Genomic DNA, 23,479 nt, shown 5'->3' with positions numbered 1-23,479 from the left:
TAAGGACACCTCTGAATTCAGACCTGGCTGGATTCAGGGGCTCAGTGTCATGGTCACACTTTGTCTTCACCCACCGTCCTGTAGCGGAGACCGGAATATCACTTCCAGTGCTGCTGCTCTCCCAGAACAAGGCCTCCGAGGGGCCTTCACTCAAAGGAGGGGGTCAGCCTGCCAAGGGCAGTGAATCCTCTAGCCCGGCCCTAGCCCCTGGTGCCCACTGATGTGCTATATTCTATCATTGCAGTTTTGCCTTTTCTAGAATGCCGTACAAATGAAATCATGTGGTACGTAGACTTTTGTGTCTCCTTTCTTTCCGTCATCATAATGCTGAGAGACATCCATGTTTTGGCATGTATCAGTAGTTTATATATACATTCTTACAGCACCACATTTTATCCATTCGCCATTTGAAGGACATCTGGGTTTTTTCAGATTTTATAGCTATGAATATTTGTGCCTATTTTCAAGTATCTTGGATAAATACCTAAGGGTGGGGTCGCTGGGTCATATAATAAGTACATATTTTATGTTATTAGAGACTGCCAAGTGTTTTCCAGAACGATGGGACCATTTGGCATCCCCACCAGAATGTTAAGAGAGAGTTCCAGTTGTTTCACGTCCTCATCAACACTCACTCTGATGTTTAAAAGTTTAGCCATTCAGATATGTGTGCGGCAACTTGATTCTGATGTGTTTTGGAGTAATCCTCTTTCTATTCTGCTTGGGGTTCATGGAGCTTCTTGGGTTTATAGTTTATGAGGTTATAGCTCTTCACCAAATTTGGTAAATTTTTACCCATTCCTTTAAATGACTTCCTTCTATTCTCCCATCTCTTCCCCTGTTGGGAGCCCAGTTACTTAAATTATGATAGACAACATGCTGTCATCCCATAATACACTTTGCTTTTCTAATTTTTTTCAATCTTTTTCTTTTTTTCTTTCTAAGCTTTACTTTGCTTCGGCCAGTTTCTGTTTCTGTGTCTTTGTGGTTTGGATCTTCTGCCTGCCCATTATCCTGTCGGTCCCATCCAGTGTATCTTTCATTTCAAATATTGTGTTATTCATCTTACAGAAGTCCCCTTTGGGTCATTTTTATATCATTGATTTCTCTCCTCACGTTCATGATTGTCTCTACATTCTTGAGTATATGGAATACATTTATTTATTTAAAAAATTTTTAATGTTTATTTTTGAGAGAGAGAGACAGAGTGTGAGTGGAGGAGGGGCAGAGAGAGAGGGAGACACAGAGTCCGAAGAAGGTTCCAGGCTCCAAGCTATTAGCACAGAGCCCAACGTGGGCCTCAAACTCACGAACCGTGAGATCGTGACCTGAGCCGAAGTCGGACGCTTAACCGACTGAGCCACCAGGCGCCCCGTGGAGTACATTTATAAGAGCTGCTGTAATGTCCTTGTTTGCCAGTTCCATCCTCTCTGGCCATTCTAGAACTCTTTCTGTCAGTTAACTTTTCTTCTGCCTCTAAGTCATATTTTCCTGCTCTTTGCTTGCCTATTAATTTTGTATTGAATGCCGGTCATTGTAAACTTTATTATGTCGTTGACTACTAGATTTTCTCGTATTCTTCATAGAGTTCTGGATTTTCTTCTGCCGTGTCTCTAAGTTTCTTGGAATCCATATAATCCTTTTGAAGTTTACTTTTAAACTTTGTCAGCAGGTCCAGACTAGCACTAGGAAGTAATGCAGTGCCCTTCTGAGGACTCTGCCTCCTGTCTCATGTATTACAAGGCCGCCCCACTCTGGCCTGCAGGAACGCAACCTTGCCAGCCTTATGTCTCCTTCAGGTTTGTTGGCCTATTGCTTTTAGCAGTCCAGGATTCAGGGGGCCACTCTTGCAGTTCTCTGGAGCTCTCTTTCTGTGGAGCCCCTCCTCTCGGGTATCCTGGCTGCTTCGGGTCCCCCTCTTCTCAGCTACACTGACTGTGCTGGGCTCAATTTGGAGTTCCCCTCCCCGAGTCTCAGCCTGGAAATTATGTCAGGGCAGTAAAGTGGGCTGGGGCCTGGAGCAGGAATGGCCATTTTGTCTGTTTCCCTGTCAGTAATGTTCCCCTTCTGACAGTCCTACCCCGTAGTGCCCAATGCCAGAAGACAGTTTCGTTTCATATCTTTTATCAGATCTTCTAGTTGTTTATGGCAGGACGGCAGTTTTCACAGCAGTTATTTCTTCATGGGCAAAGTGGAAGTCCCCAGTGGTTTTTAATGACTGTTGAGCAGAATTCTCCCCACAGATCACTCTCTGGAATTACACGTGGAAACTCTGTGAGCAGATCTTGCCAAGGAGGACGCAGAGAGGACTCTGGCCATTTTCAATGGAGAACTCTTTGTAAACCTCATGGGGTTGGTTGGTTTGTTTGTTTGTTTGTTTGTTTGTTTGTTTTTAATTTGATTTGTGCCCAAGCCAGTTCTCTTGGATAATTTTGTCTCAGTATCTGCCATCAAGTTCCTTCTCTTCTCTTTCCTGAATTTTGGCACTTACATAAACATTACCTGTGAGTCATTGGCTGTAGCCTGGCTATTTTTACCTCTGTTTTTCTAAATTGCTCCCCACCCCTTTGAGATGAACATTGAGTACCTGCTGGCAAAGATAAATTTCATGCCTCTGTTTGGAATTTGTGATTAAAACAGAGGAGTGTGTTTCTTGTTTCCAGAGAGGCAGTGTGAGTTCTGTGACTAGGGTTTTGTTTCTTTGAGGACCTTGGCTGCACACGCCAGTAGGGCCGAAGACAGCACGTGCAAGCCAAGAGCACACACGGCCACCTCTCGACAGTTGGCCTGGCCGTGCCCACGTTAGTCTTCGGGATATCTGTCACACAGGGTTTTCAGAGAAGGCTAGGATGGCCCTGATGTGTTGTGAGGACCTTCTAGTCCGTCGGAAAAGGAGTACATCAGGAAAGGTGATGTTTGCTGTCCCTCCTTCCTTTCCACACTGTGCTTTCCCTGTCACAAAGGCTTGAGCGAGCAGTTGCCAAGAACACGGAGCAGGATGCTGCCTCCAAATCACACACCTAAATCACGTGTTTGGAACACAGCGGCTAAGGACACCAGACAGACCTGGGTATGAATCCCAGCCCCGCCTCTCGTTAGCTGTGTAACCTCACACGGCCCATGTAACCACTCTGAGCATCCACTTCCTCCTCATGAAATGGGGCCACCCCGAGGCTTGTGGTGAGGATTAAAGGGAGCGATGCAAGGAAAAATCCTGACCGAGGGCATCAGTGTGTGTTATTAATAGGGTGACTGCACATCCTGGTGTCCCTAACATGTAAATTAATCACTCTCAAAAATATCCTGGTTTCAACAGCCAATTAAATAGTCCCCCTAATTATGAGTTAGTGTTAGCTATTCTCAGAATCTTTGTTTTAATTCTATCAGTGTTAGTTATGCTATTCATTTAGGCCAGTTTTGAGGGCCACTTTACCCTCTAAGGACTGAAGGATGAATAGACCCCCACCTTTGTCAGTTTAACCAGCTGCGGGTGAGGGAGGGGGATTGGGGCAGAACGACACTCTGTCATGATGGATCACAGAGGATGGAACTTTTGGGGTTGAAGGATGAGCTTGCAAAATTGACCAGGACGTAACACGTTCTGCAAAAGGTTGGGAAGATGTGGGCCAAAGGTGGAATGTGTTGTGCAGCCCTCACATGCACAGGTGCATATCCAGGGAATTCCTTTGCAGCACTACCTGTGAGAGAGAACATTTGTGTGTTGGAAGCAACCAAATGTTCATCAGTCATAGGAAATTAAGGAAGTTTGGGTCCGTTCTCAAAATGGAATCCTGTGCAGCCGCTGAATAAATGAATTTGACCTATTTGTGCTGCCACAGACAGAACTCCAAGATGTATTGTTAAATTTTAAGAAAGAAAATTGGAACACCGTGTATTCATCCTTTCTACAAATACTTATTAAATGCCAATCCTGTGCCGAGAACTGTCCTTGGTACTGGGGATGCAGTAGTCAGCAAGACAAGAGCACAAGAAAGACAGTTCTTTCGTAAACCCATACGGTAACTTCAGGTAGTGAGAAGTGACAAGAAGGAGAGAAATCAGAGCCATGTAATGGTGGCGTGGGGGGGGAGACACATCATGCCGTAGGGGATCAGGAAGGTCTCCTCAAACAGGTGGCACCCAAGCTAAGACCTGCATGGTGAGAAGGGAGTCAGCCAAGGAAGGGTCTGGGGCAGGAATGCTGAGCAGTGCTGAGTGTCCCAGATCAACATGAGGGAACTTGACGCCCTCCAGGAAGAGCAGGCTGAGGCACAGGGGTAAGGACCCCAGCCCGCGGGGGGGGATTCTGTTATATGTGCAGAGGCAGGCCAGTGTCGGGAGGCCTTTTAAAGACCCCTCTGCTGGTGATACATGCCGTGTACCTGATGCAATCCTATTTATTGCTTTTTAAAGATAGATAAGCTTTATAATGGCATAGGAAAAGAACTGGCAATCTGTATAGGGAACTGTTAACAGTAGTTACCTCTCTAGGCGAGGTGATGTGAATGGAGATTCTCTTGTTTTACTCTGTACCTTGGAGTCTGGATGTTGTAACGCAAACTATGTTTATTTTGAGGTAATTAGCAAAGAAAACTGACTATGGTCTGATCCAGACTTCAGGAAGTTCATCATATTTTACCTACAGTAAGGCACAGTACACTGGAAGTCGTACCACATGACATATTTCACCTTCTGCCTTTGGACTTGAATCTCTATTCGTCACCATTCTTCATTATGTTTAAAATAGTGGGTTTAACTGAGACTAGAAATAGATTTCCCCTCTCCCTCCCTCCCCCTTTCCTTCCTTCTTTCCTTCATTCCAAGAAGCTGACCTTTTTACTGCACTGTTATTTACATCCTTAAATGATTTTGCCTTCTAGAAGAAGTACACGTGTCAGAAATTCTTACAGGGCATTTTTTTTTTTTAATGTTTATTTTTGAGAGAGAGAGACAGCGTGAGCAGGGGAGGGGCAAAGAGAGAGGGAGACACAGAATCTAAGCTGTCAGCGCAGAGCCCGACACGGGGCTCGAACTCACAGACCGCGAGATTATGACCTGAGCCAAAGTCAATGCTCAACTGACCTAGCCACCCAGGCGCCCCAGGGGCATTTTTTAAAATACCCAGGCCCTTTGTCTCTATAAGTGAGCCCATTGGCGCCATTTTCCCCGTGGTGTTTTTACAGCATGTGTGGAGGGCACCTGCAGGGGATGAAGGTGGTCTGGGTGGCGGAAAAGCTACCTGCGCTTAGGGAGCACTCAGGGCAGACACTTGAGCTGCCCCTGGGCTTTTGCACCCTCTGCTGACGCTGACTCTTCCCTTTCCCCAGAACTCGAGAGATGTCCCCACCTCAGACTAGCCCGGGGTAAAGGCGGTGGCTGGCTGTTCACTCTTGCATTGGACAGAGGGCTCATTTTCATATGGTCCAAATTCAGCCTCCAGATGGGGTTTGTTTATCTATACGGAAAAGTTAATATTTGAGTTGGTTGTCGTCATTAGAAGCTGGGAGATTTCCCATAAGAAACAGATTTCTGGCATTTCTCAAAAAGCCAGAAGGGAGACTGGTCAGCACTTAGGCCCCCCACCCACAGGGCTGCCATCAGAACTTTGTAGGTGGGCTTGTGTCTTCTTCGCCCACGTGCTGGTCACCCTTTTTTTATTTTTATTTTTATTTTTATTGTCTGGCCCCTAGAGATTCTGTTTCCAAACCCTGGCCTAGGGTGCCAGACTGAGCAAGCCAGCCAGACCCCTTCTGGGCTATGCTTGTCCCCTTGCTGCAGAGCACTGAGGCAGGACGGGCCCGAGGGTGGGCAGGAAAGGTCCCTGGGGCTCTGGCAGCGGGTGCTAGCATTCAGTCCCAAGGCAGCTCCCACATTCTGCTGTCACGTCTGACTTCCTAGAGCCTTTGGCTTTCTTGGAGTTGTCATTTAATGTTGGGATTCCAGCGGGTGGTGATGACCTCTGTGGGTGGGACAACAATGCCGGTGGAAGGCCGCTCGTGTCACAACCCATACGTGACTCGGGCTCCTCTGGGGCTGACCTTTACTTCAAGGTGAGCACTGCAAGGTCTCAGCTTTGCCAGTGAGTTGATAACCCTTCTCGAAGCAGACTGGTGAAACAAAACCCCTTGGAAGCCCAGAAGCTAGGAACTTTTGCCACTGGACTGTGATGCTAAGGCTCAAGTCCGTAAAAACTGAAGTGTGTCTGTGCCTCTGTTTGTGATTGAGCGTCAGTTTTCTCATCTGGACGTTGGGACTGACAGCACCCACTCATGGAACCATCAGGGGCTAGTGAGGACAAGCCGCGTCCAGTGCCTGTCACAGGACCAGGGCTGAACAGGTGTGGGCAGTCTTGCAGCTGTTCAGTGGAGTCCCACACCCAGCCTCTGGTCCCTCCCCTTTTTCACGTTGCTTTGCCTTCCCTGTATTTTGTTGCAGCGTCAGAAAGGGTCAGCAGTCTGGAAAGTCACCTGCAGGAGCGGACTGGGAGAACAGCCGGAGGCTTTCTTGTGTGTGTCTTATCTAGCGGAGCAGTGGTTCAGAGCGACTCTTGACCTGCAGAGTCCTCTCGGTGCCCTTGAGGAGCAAGGAAAGCTGTCGCCCGTCCTCTCCTTTCCCTGTCCCATCTTGCCAGGTGTGCCTTATGGGAAACATTGCTGGAATTTTCCTGCCCAGCCTCCTCTGTAGGAAAGAATGAAAGAGCAAAGGAATTTGCTGTTTCCCAAGAGGACTGGGAGGTAACCTGGCTCTGCCTCGGCTCTCCCTCAGGCCAGCAGTGCACACAGAGGGGGCCTGCCTGTATTTGGAGGGTATTGTTTAGACCACAGGCTGAGCCCTTGAAATGTCTCCGATGCAGTTCTGTGATCACCCTTTTCCAAATGGAGAGTCAGCCAGTAATCCCTGTCTGTCTGCAGAGTGGCAGGAGTGAGTTAACATTCTGCGTATAAATTTTGACTTGTAATTCGTCTATTTGGGCACCTTATTTAACGCCTTTGTAAAAACCTCAGCTTCCTTACATGGAGACGAGACCCCCTTTCTGCTGCCGAGGCAGAGGGCAGCACTGAGAGGTAACCCAAGCACAGAGCTTTGGGAGTAGTGAGGGGCAGTGGGCAGATGCAGAGATCAGTCCTGAGTGACCAGTAGACTCTCTTGTGGAGCTTTAGACAAAGGACACAGGGGCGCCTGGGTGGCTCCGTAGCTCAGGTCATGATCGCACGGTTCATGTGTTCGGGCCCCACGTCGGGCTCTGGACTGACAGCTCGGAGCCTGGAGCCTGCTTCGGATTCTGGGTCTCTCTCTCGCTCTCTGCCCCTCTCCCACTCACACTCTGTCTCTGTCAAAAATGAATACATGTTCAAAAAACAATTTTTTTTTTTAAGAAAAGACACATAGCCTTTTATTGTCATTCTTCTCTGTTTATATTATAGGAGTAACTCCTGGTGATTATGGGAAAATTAAAAATTAAATAAAAATCCACCCACTCTCCACATCCATTCTCGTGCTCCCTTTCTTCCCCAAGAGTGGTTCACCTGCACCCCTTCTCTCCATGGGTGATGCACACAGCTCACACCTGTTCAGCCCTGGTCCTGTGATGGGCACTGTACGTGGCTTGTCCCCGTTGCCCTCTGACAGCTCCATGAGTGGGTGGTGTTGATCCCACTGTCCAGATGAGAAAACTGGGGCTTGGAGAGGGGAAGAACTTGGCCTGAGGTCACCCAGCCTCGGGAAGGAAGCTGCCGGAGAGGGGGGCCTTTAGCATTTCTCTACAACCTCTGGGCGGCCCCAGGTATTCTATTTTTCGCCTTTTTTTTTTCCCGAAAACATGTAATCCCAGCGGGTCCAGTGACTTGTAGAAAAGTGCGATATTATTTGCGAATCACGTAGCAGGTGCTTTTCTGCTCTCCTCATGTCTCCTTTGCCTCTTGCTCCCTCGCTAGGCATCATGGCCATCCTGTTCTCGGGCATTGTGATGTCCCACTACACGCACCATAACCTGTCCCCGGTCACCCAGATCCTCATGCAGCAAACCCTGCGGACCGTGGCCTTCCTGTGCGGTGAGTTCTGCTCTGTGTGGTTCTGCGCAGGCCTGCCCACACCCCACTGCTCTGCCCTGATGCAGGAGGCCTCAGATTCTCCCTCTCAGGAGAGACAGCAGAATTCCTCAGAGCCACGTACTGCACTCCCTTATCTTTTGTTTGCTACCCTGGCTTTCAGATTCCATAATGTAAACCTAAGTCCTGAGAACTTTCTGGAACATTTGATGGCCTACAATTTTAAGACTAAAAATAATGAGACGCTTATGTTTGTAATGTTTTAAAGTGACAGTCCCAAAAATGTGTTCCTTGGCACTGGCATTGGTGAGGGTTAGGTGGGACAAGACTTCCCAGTCCGACAAGAGTCTGGAAAATCCTGGGGAAAATAACAGTTTCAGCTTGCGAGCTGCAGGAGCATCTTGAGTTACTGAGGAGGGGGGTGGGGAGCATAGTTAGAGCATTTCCCCAACCTGTCCACAGGCCCCTTTTCCGCTAGAGCGGCTTGAAGGACATGATCCGGGAGCTCGTACACTGATGCTCTCACTGTCGGGCGGGGCCTGCTATGAGGACTGTTTCTGTCAAACAGTTTCAGTGTGAGCTCTTGCTCCCCCACACTCTGTACCTCCCTGCCTCCTCCCTAGTTAAGAGCCGGCAGCAAAGGACACACGCTCACACGGTCCCTCCCCTCCGGCTTCCCGGGTGGCAGGGCCCTGGCATCATCGCCAGCATCTGCCTGGCACTGCGGCGGGGCTCGTCTCATTTCCAAGCACAGGCGCCACACCGTCATGTGCTGGGAGGCAGGGCCAGGCCGTGCAGAGGCTTCCTTCTGCAGCCCGGGGGGTTCACATGCCCAGAGGTCAGATGACCTGCCCGCGGTTAAGAATTGATTCTGGAATCCAGGTCTGTCTCTTCCTGGTCCGGGGGGGTCTTTTTTCCACAACGTCCGACTCACAAAGTCCTAGCCGGGGACGCTGAGCCTGACTCTCACAATTAAAGTAATATAAAGCAAAACACCCATCTATTTTGTACCCATCGGACTGGCATACCTTTAGTTTGCTAATACCCACTTCCACCGTGGGCATATGGAACACAGGCCCCACTGACAGGCGTGGGCACTGATGCCACATTCTGTGGAGAATCATTACAGCATCAGGCTGGGTTTCAGAGCCGTATGCTCTTTGACCCAGCAGTGCTCCCATCAGGAATTTAGCCTGGACATTTGTCATAACTGGTAACAGCAGAAACAGAAACAGCTGAAGTATCTATTGGTGGAGGCTTTGTGAAATGAGCCATGACATACCCATATAATGGAATGTGTGCTGCCAGGGAAAAGCGTAACATAGATCTGAGTAGGTTCTAAATGAGCTTATTTGGGAAGATCACAAAAATGTTTATTAGATAAGAAGAAAATTCAGGGAGAAGGGTGGGAGCAGCTTGTGCACTTGCTTTAAAAAGAGACACGTTTGGAGGAAAAACATGGCTGAAATGTTTTAAAACAGCCTCTGTTGTAGGATGTTCAGCTATTTTAAAATGCAGTCTTTGTCTCCCTGATTATTAGACTATTCTGGGGGACATCACAGGTTGAGCAGGGAGACTAGTGCTGGAAATTCATACGATGCTTTTTCTTGGGATATACAAGTGCCTGCTTGCACAGACAGTAGGTGTCAGACTCTTTCTGACTTGTGGGGTGAAGCCAAGAGTTGGAAATACCCTCCTTGCTGCAGACCCTGCGGGCGTAAGCCATCTTCCCAACCCTGTGGTGGCATTAACTACGTGAAGTCGAGCATTTAGCTTAGTCCGCCCCGGCAAGGAGGTCAGCAGAGGGCCCTTTCCACATTAGTTATGTGGTGTCTGCGGCCATTTGCTCTGAATTTTTGCCGCTCTGCTGTAGTCGTGATCCTTGCTAATCACAGTGTTCGACAAATAGACAGGTTCGTGTGTTCATCATCTTCCCGGGTGGGAGAGTATTGATTTGCATGCGTTTGACAGTTGACCCACACTGCCTGGGGAGATTCTGAACAAGCACGGGTTGTGTGTGTGAGAGGGAAGAACGGAAGACGCCAGGCACATGTTCCACCAGGATCTCGGCTGCAGGATTTTCCAGAAAATAAGCAGAGTGTTAGAGTGGACTCTCACTCGCCGTGAAATGTTTGCTTGCTTAACAATTTAGTACTGTGTTAGAAGAAAATAGTTGGGGCTGAATAATCCATTCTTTGGTTTGTTTCAGAAACATGTGTGTTTGCATTTCTTGGCCTGTCCATTTTTAGTTTCCCTCACAAGTTTGAAATTTCCTTTGTCATCTGGTGCATAGTAAGTATTTTCCTTGTTTTTTATTTAATTACTTATTTGTAGATCAATAACCACATGTTCTGGATTCATTTATGTAACTGTTAACTGTTCAAGGTCAACAGCTACATAGACACTCTTCTGTTTAAAGTTTCTTTTGTTAAAAAATCACAAACATACAATAACAGGAAAAGGGATGGAATTAAGTGAATGAATATCCCTGGGAATGAATTTTTACTTCTTTTTAAATTTCAAACGGCCTTGAATTTATGGTCTTGTCTAAAAAGTAAAAGTTTATCTGTTTTCTCTGGTGGTAAAAGCAGATCTCAGAATTGGAACACATAACTGATCATAACCATGTAAAAACATCATGCATAGAAACAAAAACCATGTTAAAAGATATAGCTCAATGTTCACAGTGGTTATAGAATTGGGGATGATTTTCTTTTCTGCTTTTTCTGGATAATTTATGACGCATATATTTACTTATTACTGTAATTTTCTTCCAATGTGTCCATTTTGGAACGTGACCTTGGACACTTGTATGAAGTAAAGATTACCAGGCCCTTACCTCCCCGGAGGTTCACCCAGAACAGTCGTCCCAGGTGATTCTTACCATTCAGAAGGTTTGGGAAACTTATCAGTGGACTCGAGGCGGCGGGAGGAGAGAAATTAAAATATACCTTTAAAAAGGGAAAAGAAAAGTTTAATCATTCACAGTAGAATAAAATCTTTTGGAGAATGGAGTGGGGGAGAATAAATGTTTAGCATTTAAAACAAAGGTCCAGCTCCCTCGGGCGTCTGATGGAAGTGACATGAATGGCTTCTAACATGTGGGCATTCAGCCTGGCGCTCCCAGCCCGCCTTCCCTTGGTGTGAGCTCACCTCCCGTAGGCCCGCCTGCTGATTCATACTGTAATCCCTAATTTCATCTTCGTTGTCCTTTTAGATCCACTGTTAATTTAAGACATGTGAGAACACAACCTTGTTGTTGCTGAATTATCATAATTCATCTTCGGTTAGCTTTTATTACCAATGCCACTTAACAAAACCCAGCTGTTGAGAGGCAGGCTTTTTTTTTTCAGCACTTTCACCTACCGTGTGCAAACCAGTGAGGCCTACCTGTTTGGCATGGGGGGAAACTGAGGCACAGAGAAGCTAAAGAACCCTGAGGAAAAGTGTTTCTCCTTGCAGCAAGAGCCCTTTGCTTTTGTCACTGTTATCCGTCCTCCGAACTCAGGTTTCAGGACAAAGAGAACAGCAAGAGCCATTTACAGAAAGTATAGCAGCCTTCAGTGTGGTCCCTGGGTAGAAGGGGCCACATGTGGTCAAACCCGAAACCCAGGTGCGGGAATGCAAGATGAGATTTCAGTGGGTGAAACGAGATGGCTCTCTCGGCCGTGGGCTGCAAGCAAAGGGAAAACGGGAAGGTGCTCCGGAGGGGGAGCTGGGGCTCCCCCACCGTTGCCGGAGGCTTCCCCGTGCTATTCAGACGGGTCACCTTCCGCTCACTCAGTGGCCAAGGGCACGGGCTGTCGGGGCTGACCAGGTTTGGGACATGGCTCCACAACGTCCTGCCTGGGTCAGCTTGGACCTGTTACTTAACTTCTCTGTCTCCGCTTACTCCTGAAATGGAGACCGTAATACCTCTTCATAAGCATATTGCAGGGATCTAAACTGAACAAGATAGAATGCATAGAAAATGCTTAGCACAGTGTCTGACATAGAAATGTTACATGATTGGGAGCCATTGTTATTAACTCGGCCGTCCCAGGCACACAGTCCAAAGCAGGCTCAGTTTGTGCTTGTTAAAAGAATAAACTTAGAGTCTGCCGAATGTACACGTGTGTATCGTATGTATGTTATTTTAAGTTAGTTTAGTGAGAACCAAGATGAAAACAAAGAGAGCAAATTAACAGTAGTGCTAGGTATCCACTCAGATAAGATTTAAACCTTATCTAAAGCTGTATTTTATTAAGACTGACTTTGGAGATGGTTAGGAGCCAAAAGCCATGGCAAGCAACTGACCAGACAGGGTGTGTGTGACCTCCTTCTAGAACATACCTACACATTCCTTTTGCTTGGAGAGCAGCATTTACGAGAAGCATTACGTGGGCCCTTCTCAGTGATCCCTCCTTTCCCTGCGGAGTGGGACACCCACGGGAGGGTGAGGAGCACCTTGTCTGTCCCTCCAGAGCTAGCCCATTGGGAATGATTAGCGCAGGCCCGTCCCATGGCAGAGCACCTTGGGAGGAGTGAGATTGCCCCTAAATTAATCTCTGGATAGTTTGGCATGGCCTCTTGCCATTCAGTTTTGTTCTGCTCTCCTAACTAAAGCCGGCTTTGATGCCTTGTTAGTCGTCTCTTTCTGGCGACGGAAACATAACGTACAAAGTGCTATCCTTTCCCAGACTCCTAGACACTAGCGTCTAGAGCAGCACGCCCCAGCTGGGTCTCTGCCTAGCACTGTCATTCATGTCTCTCATGGCCAAGGGGAAGGCTGTGTTTATTACGGGTGTGTCACGAGATCTGTGTTAGCTTCAACGAGCTTGAACTTGGAAGACCAGAGGTTTCTGAGACTTAGTTGGTTGTTATTCACAGGTACTTGTACTGTTTGGCAGAGCGGTGAACATTTTCCCTCTTTCCTACCTCCTGAATTTCTTCCGTGATCATAAAATCACACCGAAGATGATGTTCATCATGTGGTTTAGTGGTAAGTCCAACGCTGAATGAACAGTGGAAGGAAAATACGTCGTACAAAGGCACACGTCGTGTAGAGAGAGCCCTTTGACGATGAGCAGGCCTCAGAAGGCAAAAACCATACGAGCTCCCGCTTAACAAGCACCTACTGTAACCCAGGCCCCGGGCGAGTCCCTTGCAGACAGGACCCCTCACAGCCTCGGTGCCATGAGTAAATGGGTAGAGTGCACATCTCCTCCACACGTGAGGAGGCTCAGGCTCGAGGGCAAAGGACTTGACTGGAGTCGGGGGACGACAGGAGGCAGAGCCAGTATTTCCTGTCTCTCTGTCCCTGCTCCTCCGGATAGACAGGGCCGCCCGGGTGAGATGCGAGGCGCAGCTCTCACCTGCCTGCAAGTAACGAAGGGCTCAAAATAAAAAAGGTTTGTTTAAACATTTTTGCCAGTACAGGCTGGGTTTGGATATTTTTTTAATTTAGTCACTGAGTTCTGAGAGTCGATTGGAACATTTTAGTTTCTGTGCAAATTCCTCTACCTTTTAAAGGATGGGAATGGTTTCCTATTTGGTACCTAATGAACTGGCTCCTTAGGCATCTTTAAATTTGTTTTTGAGCAATATGCCCAGCTCTTTGTACTTTCTTATTTAAATAATATAATCTAAATATTCCACGTGGGTCGGGGTAGAGCAACATGCCTTATAAGCTGTTCTCGACTCAACAGCATTATCTACAATTCCTCACAGATTTCTCTCCTCTTTCAAAAGGCCTTGTTTAAAATATTTATGTGTGTCTGTGCGAGGTATGTATGTATGCAGAGCGAGAGACACTTTTTTCTCAATCTTTCTTGCCAGTGAGAAAAAAGTTTTTGTAAAGTAGTTGATTTCAAAGAACATCTAAGAGATGTTGTATCAGATATTTTACATGTCATGTGAGCTTTGTGGGAGAGGGGCGCAGGCTAAGAGACCTCTGTGGCACGGGGCGTGCTGCTTTAAACAGTGAGGGCTGTTGACCCCAGCGGTTTTCTGAGCCCCCTCCCCACAGATTTTCACCCTCTCTTTGCTGGATCCTCAACCTCTGTCTCTACTGAAGAGTCATCATTGATACTCTTGAAGATTCTTCTCTTTGCCTCCAAAAACCCAGCAACTTCAACCCAGATCCCTCCCACACACCCCCTCCAGCTGCTTCCCGTCTCCCATTGCAGCCAGACCTCTTTAAGCGGGCTGTCCTCACCTGTTTTCTTCACTCTGTCACCCTCTGTTCACGGGGCTGAACTTGGCCTTGCCCAGGTCACCAGCGACCTTCTGCAGCCAGACCTGGTGGGCACTGGGTAGCCCTGGTCCAGCCCAGCTCCATGGCTTTGAGCTCCTTCTTCCCACCGACCTGCTTTCTGCCCGGAGACCCTCTTCCCTGGGCCTCCGGGCCATGCTCCTGGTTGCCCTCTTTTCCCTTTGGGGTCTCCGCAGTTTCCCTCTCCTCCTTTATAGACCCCTCGGTATTGGCTTCTTCAGGACTCAGCCGCAGACCTGCTGCTGCTCTTGTGTTCCCACAAGCTCACTCATCCTGCGGCAGTTCCCATACTCCCAGAGCTGTTTGCTCTTAGATCCTGACTCCTGTGTCTAAATCCTCCTTCAGTGCTATGGAGACACTGCGATCTCATTGTCTAGGACTGAACTTACCTTTCTGCCCAACCTGCTTCTTTTCCAGCATCCCCTTTCCATGGAAAACAATAATGTGTATTACAACAAACGTGTGGCTAACTCAGTGTTTGCTGTGTCTACACCTGTCCTGTTCCAAGACATTTTATCCTCAGGCCACCCACCTGGCAGGTCCTGTTTTTAGTCCCGTGTGACAGGTTGAGAGGTTGAGTTGAGTCTCTCGCTTTAACCTGAGAGGCCTGGGGGAAAGCAGGGCATTAGGGGGTAAATCCAGGAGCTAGACTCCAGACCCTGTGCCTAGACCGCTCCTAGGATGCCCCACCATCGTCCGTGCCCTTCCCTTCCTCGGCCACCCCACCTCCCGCTCGCCCCTGTGGCCTGTTGCTTCCACTCTCCATGTCTCTCTTAATGCCATCCCCCTGCTGTGTCCCCATCTTGGGTCTACACTGCTCCTGTGGTCACACCCCCATCATGCTGTGATGCTCCAGCCTCCGTGTCCGGACCAGATCCTTCACTGTGTGCCCCCCCCCCCATTCCCCCTTCTTCTGGCACTCACCATCTCACGGGTCCTTGTCTGAGGTCTCCCCTCCCTGGGACCTCCCCTCTCTGGCACCAGGCAAGCCAGGAATTTTCCCAGGAAGTGCTGTTTTCCAGCTCAGTGCAGCCCTTCAGCCCAGCTAGCAGCCTTGCAGGGGACTACACCAGGAAGGAAGAAGGGAAGAGTTCATGAAGCAGTTCCCGGCAGCCTCTGGCCAGCAGCAGAGCAGCCCTGAGCCTGTCAGGAGCTGTGCAAGGGCAGCATCTTCAGAAACCAGGGGCCGCTGGCCAAATTGCCTTCTTTGTGTGGCCCCGGGAGGACATGTCTTTCTCAGTCTCGGTTCCATATCTATCTATCTATCTGTCTATCTATGTATCTATCTATCTGTGTATCGTGAAGAAATGGAGGACCAGCTTTACCGGCTCTCCTGTGAAGGTCCAGTGAGATGGTGTGTGCAGAGCCCTTAGCACAGGGCCTGGCACACACACGGGGAGTGTGAGCCCTAGGCTGGATAATTCTCACGCATGCACATCTGGGGCTTCATGGCCCGGACAGGTCACCTCCTGTGAGCTGCTTGGCCACCCTGTGAAGTGGGAGTGGCATGAGCTCAGGTCCCACTTCTCTGCAGCCTGCTCTCCTCACACCCCTGAGCCTCACGGGAGGACCTCGCAGTCGGCAGTGGGGTGCGTTAGAATGTGCGGCCGGCCTGAAACGAGGCCGTGCCCGGATTGCCAGGGCGCCCGGTCGGTGACGCAGCTCCCTCCCCGCTGTGCGTCTCCTCTGACCCCCTTCCCTGCCCCCAGGCCTGCGGGGGGCCATCCCCTACGCGCTGAGCCTGCATCTGGACCTGGAGCCCATGGAGAAGCGGCAGCTCATCGGCACCACCACCATCATCATCGTGCTCTTCACCATCCTGCTGCTGGGCGGCAGCACCATGCCCCTCATCCGCCTCATGGACATCGAGGACGCCAAGGCGCGCCGCAGGAACAAGAAGGACGTCAACCTCAGCAAGACGGAGAAGATGGTGAGTGCCGCGTGGGCCCGGGTCGGGGGGCAGGGGCTTGGTCTCCACCGCAGCTGGGAAAGGGGGAAACGAGACACGATTTGAGGACCTGAGCACCTACGCACGCACGCATGCACGCACGCAGAACCAGAATTCTGAGGGGGAGCCTGGGGGGCCCAGCGTTTTGTGGATTCCCAAGCCCTCCCGGTGATGCTGATGCGGCCGGAGTTTGAGAACCACCGACCGCCTCACAGCATCCACATGCCCTCCCCGCCCCTCCCCCCTCCTACACCCATACCACCGCCCAGGCCCGCCAGCGCAGGCCACGTGGCTGTGGCTTCAGAGCCACTCCTCCAGCAGAGCAGCAGATGCTACATTCATACTCTGGTGGCCTTTGGTCATCCCTGCGGAGGGTGGGCCTGTCCTGGGCCTGGGGCCTGGAGCGGTGCCGACCTAGATCCAGTGACCTGACACCGCCTCCCCCTCCAGACCGGCCCTGCCACGCTACCTGTTGTCATTGCCCTCCAGTTCCCACCAGGACCATTCCCCGCCCCCCACGCTGACCAGGAGACGCCGGCCCAGGGCAGAACCACAGCTGGTGCAGCTACGGGCAGAAATGACAAAAGAGCCTCCCTTGTTCCGTTTTCTGGGAATGAAATAACCTAGGTGGCAGTTCCCAGTCCTGCCTGCACGTTAGAATCACCCTGGAAAGCTTACAGACCAAACCCCAGCCCACACATAAATTCTGTTTTATTCATAATTCTGGTTTATCCCTGGGTATCCATCGTGTTTTCCCAAACCTTCCCGCCTCCCCGTGGGCTCCCAGGAGGCGCTTTGCTGGCCACAGACACCCCGCACTGATGCGAAAGCACGGTTAGGGCTGGGGACACTGGTGGCCAGAAGTGAAGGGCCGCTGGATGGGCCGGGTGGTGTGGGGCCCCCCAGGAAGACGCCCGCTGATGACCCTCAGACTCCCTCCCCTCCCCCCGCAGGGCAACACCATCGAGTCGGAGCACTTGTCAGAGCTCACAGAGGAGGAGTATGAAGCCCACTACATCAGGCGGCAGGACCTCAAAGGCTTCGTGTGGCTGGACGCCAAGTACCTGAACCCCTTTTTCACGCGGCGGCTAACTCAGGAGGTGGGACACTGGCCCACGCCCCCCAGCTGAGGGTCCCTCCCCTTCCTCCCTCAGGACCTGCCGTGGCCAGGAGCAGGTGGGCAGCGGGGAGCCGGCCGGGCCAGCTCCCCCCTACTCGGCCCTCTCCCCAGGCCGGCAGCTGGATGCGCTGTGGAACTCGGCATCTGCTGTTTTTCCTTCGCTGCCATTTTTAGCGCTAGTTTAATAATAGACTCGTCAACAGTTTGGTTTTCCTGGATGATAGACTCAGGACATTGATCGGCTACTGAGTCTGAGCTGAAAATTTCAAACATGCGGGGCCTCAGGCATTGGCTTAGGGCTCTTGTTCCATCCCCCTGGGCACAGCTGTCCTCTGGGTGACAGTGACACAGTCTCCTGGGGACCAGCCTGGGCCTGCTTTGCCAAAACTGCCATCCGGCCCCACCTTGTTTCTGAGCCATTTTCCCTCGCCGGCGGTCATGATCACCGTCAGCGTGGGAGCTCTTGCCGAGCCGGGTGTTGTGCCAGATGTTAATCATTGTAGCTGCGTTTCATCCTCCCGACATCTTGTGTCATGGCTGCAGCTGCTCTTTGACTAGACACTGGGGAGACTGAGGCCTAGAGAAGTGAACTAACCACCTGGGGTCACACAGCTAATACATGGCAGAGGTGGAAGCAGAGCCCAAGTGTGTCTGATTCCAGAAGCCATGTTTTTTAACATCACACCATCCTGCCGCCTACTCCGGCTTCTGAGTGACACCCCCTGTTATCTTACCCCTACAGAGAAAAATCCCAGCTTCAGTTAGTCGGTTAAGACTTTGAAATTGCCCGTGGCCATGTACCCTGCCTCCCTGAGGTATAAAGCAGCAACCCCCCCCCCCCCCCACCGCCTTCCTCAGCCCTAACCCTGACCTGACCCAGACCCACTGATGAGGGCTTGGCTGTGTCTTTTGCCCCAGGACCTCCACCACGGACGTATCCAGATGAAAACCCTCACCAACAAGTGGTACGAGGAGGTGCGCCAGGGCCCCTCTGGCTCTGAAGACGACGAGCAGGAGCTGCTGTGATGGAGCAGGGCGCCCCGTCGGGCCCCCCCACGGCTCCCGGGACAGACACTCCGCGAAGGCCCCCGGTGCTGTTGCATCGGGCGGCCTCCTCAGGGCAGATGGAGGCGGGGTGAAGCAAAGGCCACGGTCCTCTTAAACCCGGCGTCCCCGGCCCTTGGAGCCAGCTGTCTGCTTCGGAAACAGTCATCCCCCCAGGCCTCACTGAGCCGGACCTCTGCTCGCGTGTTGCTTCTCAGCTCGCAGATCAGAGGGACCACGTGTCCGGGTAAATTCTCCTTCTCTTCTGCACCCAGGGCAAGTAGTCCTCTGCCGAGCTGCGGCGCGTGAGGAGAGAAATGGCGCTGCGGAGCCCGGCCGTGACCGGGGCGGCCAGGGGAGCGCCGGCTCGCAGCTTCCGCCGTTCCCAGCCACGGCCTTCGTCCCGGGAGCACCTGCTGAGGTCGGGATGGGTGTCTGTTCTAGCGGGGCGAGGAGCCAGCCGTTTCCCCTTGGTCATCGAGGTGCCTCCGGCCTCAGCAGCAGCAATTCTGACCTAAGTGCTGGGCTCCGAAATCTGGAAAATGTCACACTCCCCTCTGTGATGTTGCTTGCACTCCTTGAGAAAGAAAAACCGAGTGACAAACTTCGTTACCTCTGATTGGCCCCTCGTGGGCTGTCTCCCTGTGTGCCCTTCTCTGGGAATACGGTGAATGTTCACGCCGGTATGGAGCAGGGGCACATGGGCCCTTCTCCAAAGCCCCACTGGAAGCTTGGGTTTTGGGGTGAGGAAGCCTAGTCTGTGGGGTCAGAGCGCCCTCTGGAGGGAGAGGCTAGCGTTACAGGGCTTATGCAGGCCGGCACCTGCTGTCTTCTAATTGAGTTTAAATTCATGCACTTTTACGAAGTAGTGAGAGCCTAGCAGTTACCTCCCTCACTCGGTGGACCTTATTGTCCATAGGCCCCATTCCCTGGGCTCCACGCAGTCTGCCCACTGTTTACCTGCCACCACCTTCCTTCCCTCTCCCACTTCTTTTCCATCTTGGGTCCCAGCTCGCCCAAGAACTGGAGCAGGGGCCAGAGCGGCAGCCCCCTGTGCTCCTCCCTGCTACCCCCACCCAGGACTCGCTCACGTGCACACACCCTGCCCTGTCCCCGTGGTCCCGGCCCCTGGGCTGTCTAGCAGGGGGAGCTGCCCATCATGTCCAAATGAAGTGGTCACTTTCACATCCGCGCCTCACACCTGCTAGCCTTCACCCACCTCTGGGCCAGTGGCAAATCCCCTATGTGGCTCAGGGTCCCTGCCTCGGGACTCGGCACCCTCTGGCATGGTTTACTTCATCATGTGCGGTCCTTGGTTCTCTGTGGGGACACCGTGGGCCAGCACGGACCCTGGGCTGGCAGCACGTATGTTTCCATCTCTTCTGCCTCAGGCGGCAGGGCTCTGGACGTTAGCAAGGACTGAACTCTCCAGGTCTCTGCTGCCCAGCCCACCAGCCAGGCCCCTGCCCAGACCCCTTCCCCTTTCCCGAAAGAGTGAGGCCTGTCAGGCTGGAAGCATATGGTTTCCTTTTTATGCATGAAAAGTAAATCTGTACTTGATAGGGTTAAAATATGGCCATTTCTCTTTTTGTAACCTCCTACTTTAACCCCTTAATTTAAGCCAAACAGGAGCATTTTACTCCACCTCAGGCCTTCACTGGAGGAGTAATGCCATGCGTAATTCTGGCCTCCATCATGTCCTACTTGCTTTTAGAGGAAAAGTAAAAGAAGAGGTCAAAGAGGGAGGGGACCTTGTCCACCCCTGGAGGGAGGTGGGCAGGGATCCCCGACTAGAGTGTTCTCTCATTCCCAAACCCATAAGTAATCTTTCTTCCTTGAAATTCATGGTGTGATCTCAGAAGTGCAACTTGCATTGCAAACTCAATAGTTTACCAGAAAATTTAGTAGAGAGGGGGCTGTGAGTTCATAGATACTAGCAGTGAAAACAGGATCTCCTCGATTCAGACTGCCCCTTGTCACCAGGTCCCATCTGGCCTCCCACTTTTAGCTGAGACCTGAAAACGACACTGAAGTAGAGAAGGGTCCCCAGGGTGGAAAGTCCCCAGGGCCTGGCTCAGGGGGCAGGGGGCACCTTTCCTGGCAGTTACCAGCACCAGGTTGGGTCTCCTGTGATGGGTCTTCTGCCCCCCGCTGGCTAAGGGAGGTTTGGCAGGCTGGAGAGCATTCCCAGGAGGACAGGTGTGCCCTGTGTACCTCAGGTTAGTCCCTTTGCCTTTGCCACACACAAAGCTCATGGAGATGGGTTTTCCTGGTGGATTTTTAAAAGTGTCTTTGCCTGAGAATCAGAAATGTGCTGTTGGCTACCTTTAGCATACCTAATAATTCTACTATTGGGGGCAATAAATGCCTAGTCGATTAAAAAAAATATCCAGCATAACTCCAATTTCCCACAAATTTACTTCGTTCTGGGTCTAAGCCGTGGGACAGGGAAGCCACAGCACATAGACAAGGTCACACTTTAGGGTGAGGTGAAGGCTGTAAAGTCAGTGAGGGCCTCTGGGGAAGCTGGCCAGTCAGCTAGTTAGCCAGTGAACTAGAAGATGTGCTTGCCTTGGGGAGCCATGTGGCAGCAAGCACCCCCCCCCAAAAGCACCCCCCCACCCAGCAGGCCTAGCGATTTTGAACTCTTGAAATAAGTCACATGGCCTGTCGTTGTAGGACTCCTGGGAACAACCGTACCCCAAAGCTCGTGGTATGGGTGTTACAGGGAAAGGAGGAGGCTTGCCCTAGGTCCCCCAGAGATCACGTTTTGGGCTAGGCTAAGCCAGGGCCAGGCAAGAGGAAGGTGGCTCAGTTCCACAGTGTGGTGCTCACTCAGCCCAGCAGCTGAACCAAAAGCACAAACCTCCCGCACCCAGGCCAGCTACCTCTCTTCACAGTGGAAATGCTGGCCAGGCCTTGGCTGATGTAAGGCCAAGGGGCAGGGCCTGGCCCATAATGTCGGTGATCCCAGAGGACCCTAAGTCAGCCTAGGGGGGGTCCTGGTTTGCCTGCAGATTCCTTTGTGTGCCATGGAATATGGAGAGATTCGTGAGTGGGGCTCCTCCTCCCCTCGGAACCTATGTCAGAGCTACAGACTTGGCCTCTGGCCTCGGGGGGTCTCGGTTCCAGATTCCCACAGGGGCCTGCACATTTGGCAGAGTCCTCAGCGGGGTGGCCACGGCCGGGATCCCACTTCTGCTTTGGTGGGGAGACTGAGCGTGGGGCAGGGTGGCGGCCAGCTTCTCCTTGTCCGAGTTACGGATGTCAAAGGTGCAGGCCTTAGAACTGGTCCCTGATTCAAGTGGAAGGAGGAATCAGCATCAATGATCTGCCATTAATTAGGACTTTAAATGCAAAAAAGAGAGAGAGAGAGAGAAAAGGCACCCTGATCCTCCCCTATTCCCTCCAGAACACGTACCCCTGTTTCTCCTGCTGGTTGACGTGTAGGAAACCAAGTCTGAACCGTTCCCGAAACAGCAGCCAGAATCATTAAGAAGCTGCTGTACCAGGAACTCCGTCTCCGAAGCCCTAGGCGATACGTCTGAGATGCAAACACCCCTGTGAGAGGGAAGCCTTAAACAGGGCCAAGTAGCCACCCTGCCTTCCGTTTGGGTTCCTGCGATTTCTCACGCAGACGGAGTCAGACATTCAAGAGCTTCTGTTGCTGTTGGCCACGTGACAGAAGAAGGATGACTTTATGTTTCCCCTGGGCCGTCCCATCCCACTGCCCACCCCATTTTTTCACTTTCCCGCCCCAGCCCATGTGGTCCCGGAGGGAGAAAACGTACTTGGCCTCTCGCACCGGCGAGTCGGTCTCCCAGGCGCTCTGCGCGGACGGACGGGCCCGACTTGGGGTGAGAGCACCACGTGCCCTCAGGAGCAGCTGGAGCCTGGGCCGCGTGACCGGACGGGGACCGAGGGAAAGGTCACCCGTCACCTTCGCAGGCCTGTGCTCCCAGGAGCCTGGCAGCCACGTGGAAGAGCCACGTCAGCACGTTCTTGGCGCTCCCTTCTCGAAGCCCCAGCCCTGCTCTGAGGAGCCTTCCCGCTACAGGCCCGGGAAGGCTTGTCACTGGCTTCGGGGCTTTGAGGTTGGTGGCTCACCCGAGGCTTTAATGTTTTCTCCGGCACAGCCTGTGCCAAGCTCGAGTTGTTCTCAAGGTTAATCAGAAGTTTGAATTCTTTTGAGTAACTTTCTTTGTAAAAACGAAGGAATGTTTACAGTGCTGCTTTTTTGTTTGTTTTGAGACCTTGGCGAAGGTCAGGCTTATCCTTCGTCCTACCCCATGCCACGTAAGTCGTAAGAGGTATCTGTCAGGTCCTGGTTCCTGAGAAAGGATTTGCTGCTCCTGTCGATGAGATTGGCGGGGGGGGGGGGGGGGGGGGGGGGGGAAGGTAGGTCAGAGATGGGGGCGCCTGTAGCTGCTCTGCCGGAGCCCCTGCTTCACCTCACTGGACTCTTTAAAGAATTCAGAAGCGGATGGCAAACAGTAATGTCACTGGATACTTATTTAGAAATAAAAACGAACGCTGCTGAATCAGAGCCAGTTTCTGTGTTCGTGTTCAGGTGGCTTCGCAAATACATGGGACTCAGCTGTGTCACCACCTACCAAACTCGGGGGCCAGCAGCAGACGTGTCGCAGACCCGGGCCTGATTCCTGCCCCCAGCCCTTAGCGAGGACCCCGGAGGCCTAGCTTCCCGCCGGCCCACGGCTGCTTCTCCCCGCGGGGGCTAGGGACCCATCCTCCCCAGGGCTCCCTGGGCTACCGGTCTCCTGGCGCCTGGGACAGCAGATCAGCCCCCGCGGGCCTCTGCCGGGCGGTGAAACCAGGAACACGCGGGTCTGTCCTCCAGGTTCTCGATCCACACACACAGCTGGAGGAGGCTCTGTGGAAGGTGGTGGCGTTAACCTGTGGGAAGCCTGGAGCTTCCGTTTGTTTTTACCCCCTCACCCTTCCAAAAGGCATCCAAAGCTGCTTATGGTAACAGGCGCAGTCACAAAACATGTAATAGTGAAAGCAGGCAGGATGGCCTGTCCTGATCCCAGGCACTTCACCAGAGA

At 51.7% G+C, this 23,479-nt stretch overlaps 1 protein-coding gene across 6 annotated transcripts in view; it reads left to right on the top strand.

The window, feature by feature from the left end:
• Positions 1 to 22,959, top strand: part of SLC9A8 (solute carrier family 9 member A8) — a 69,351-nt gene extending 46,392 nt beyond the window's left edge. For all 6 annotated transcript variants that reach the window (XM_045444267.1, XM_045444266.1, XM_045444268.1 and 3 more), the window contains 6 exons: positions 7,935 to 8,051; positions 10,258 to 10,340; positions 12,918 to 13,029; positions 16,011 to 16,231; positions 17,203 to 17,349; positions 18,288 to 22,959. In XM_045444267.1, coding sequence (XP_045300223.1) covers positions 7,935 to 8,051; positions 10,258 to 10,340; positions 12,918 to 13,029; positions 16,011 to 16,231; positions 17,203 to 17,349; positions 18,288 to 18,395 — 788 coding nt within the window. In that variant the 3' untranslated portion in view covers positions 18,396 to 22,959. The remainder of the gene's footprint in view (positions 1 to 7,934; positions 8,052 to 10,257; positions 10,341 to 12,917; positions 13,030 to 16,010; positions 16,232 to 17,202; positions 17,350 to 18,287) is intronic.
• Positions 22,960 to 23,479: the final 520 nt, after the last annotated feature.

This window comes from Leopardus geoffroyi, chromosome A3 (genome assembly GCF_018350155.1).
Source record: "Leopardus geoffroyi isolate Oge1 chromosome A3, O.geoffroyi_Oge1_pat1.0, whole genome shotgun sequence".
NCBI lineage: Eukaryota > Metazoa > Chordata > Mammalia > Carnivora > Felidae > Leopardus > Leopardus geoffroyi.
This window is presented reverse-complemented; position numbering and strand designations above follow the sequence as displayed.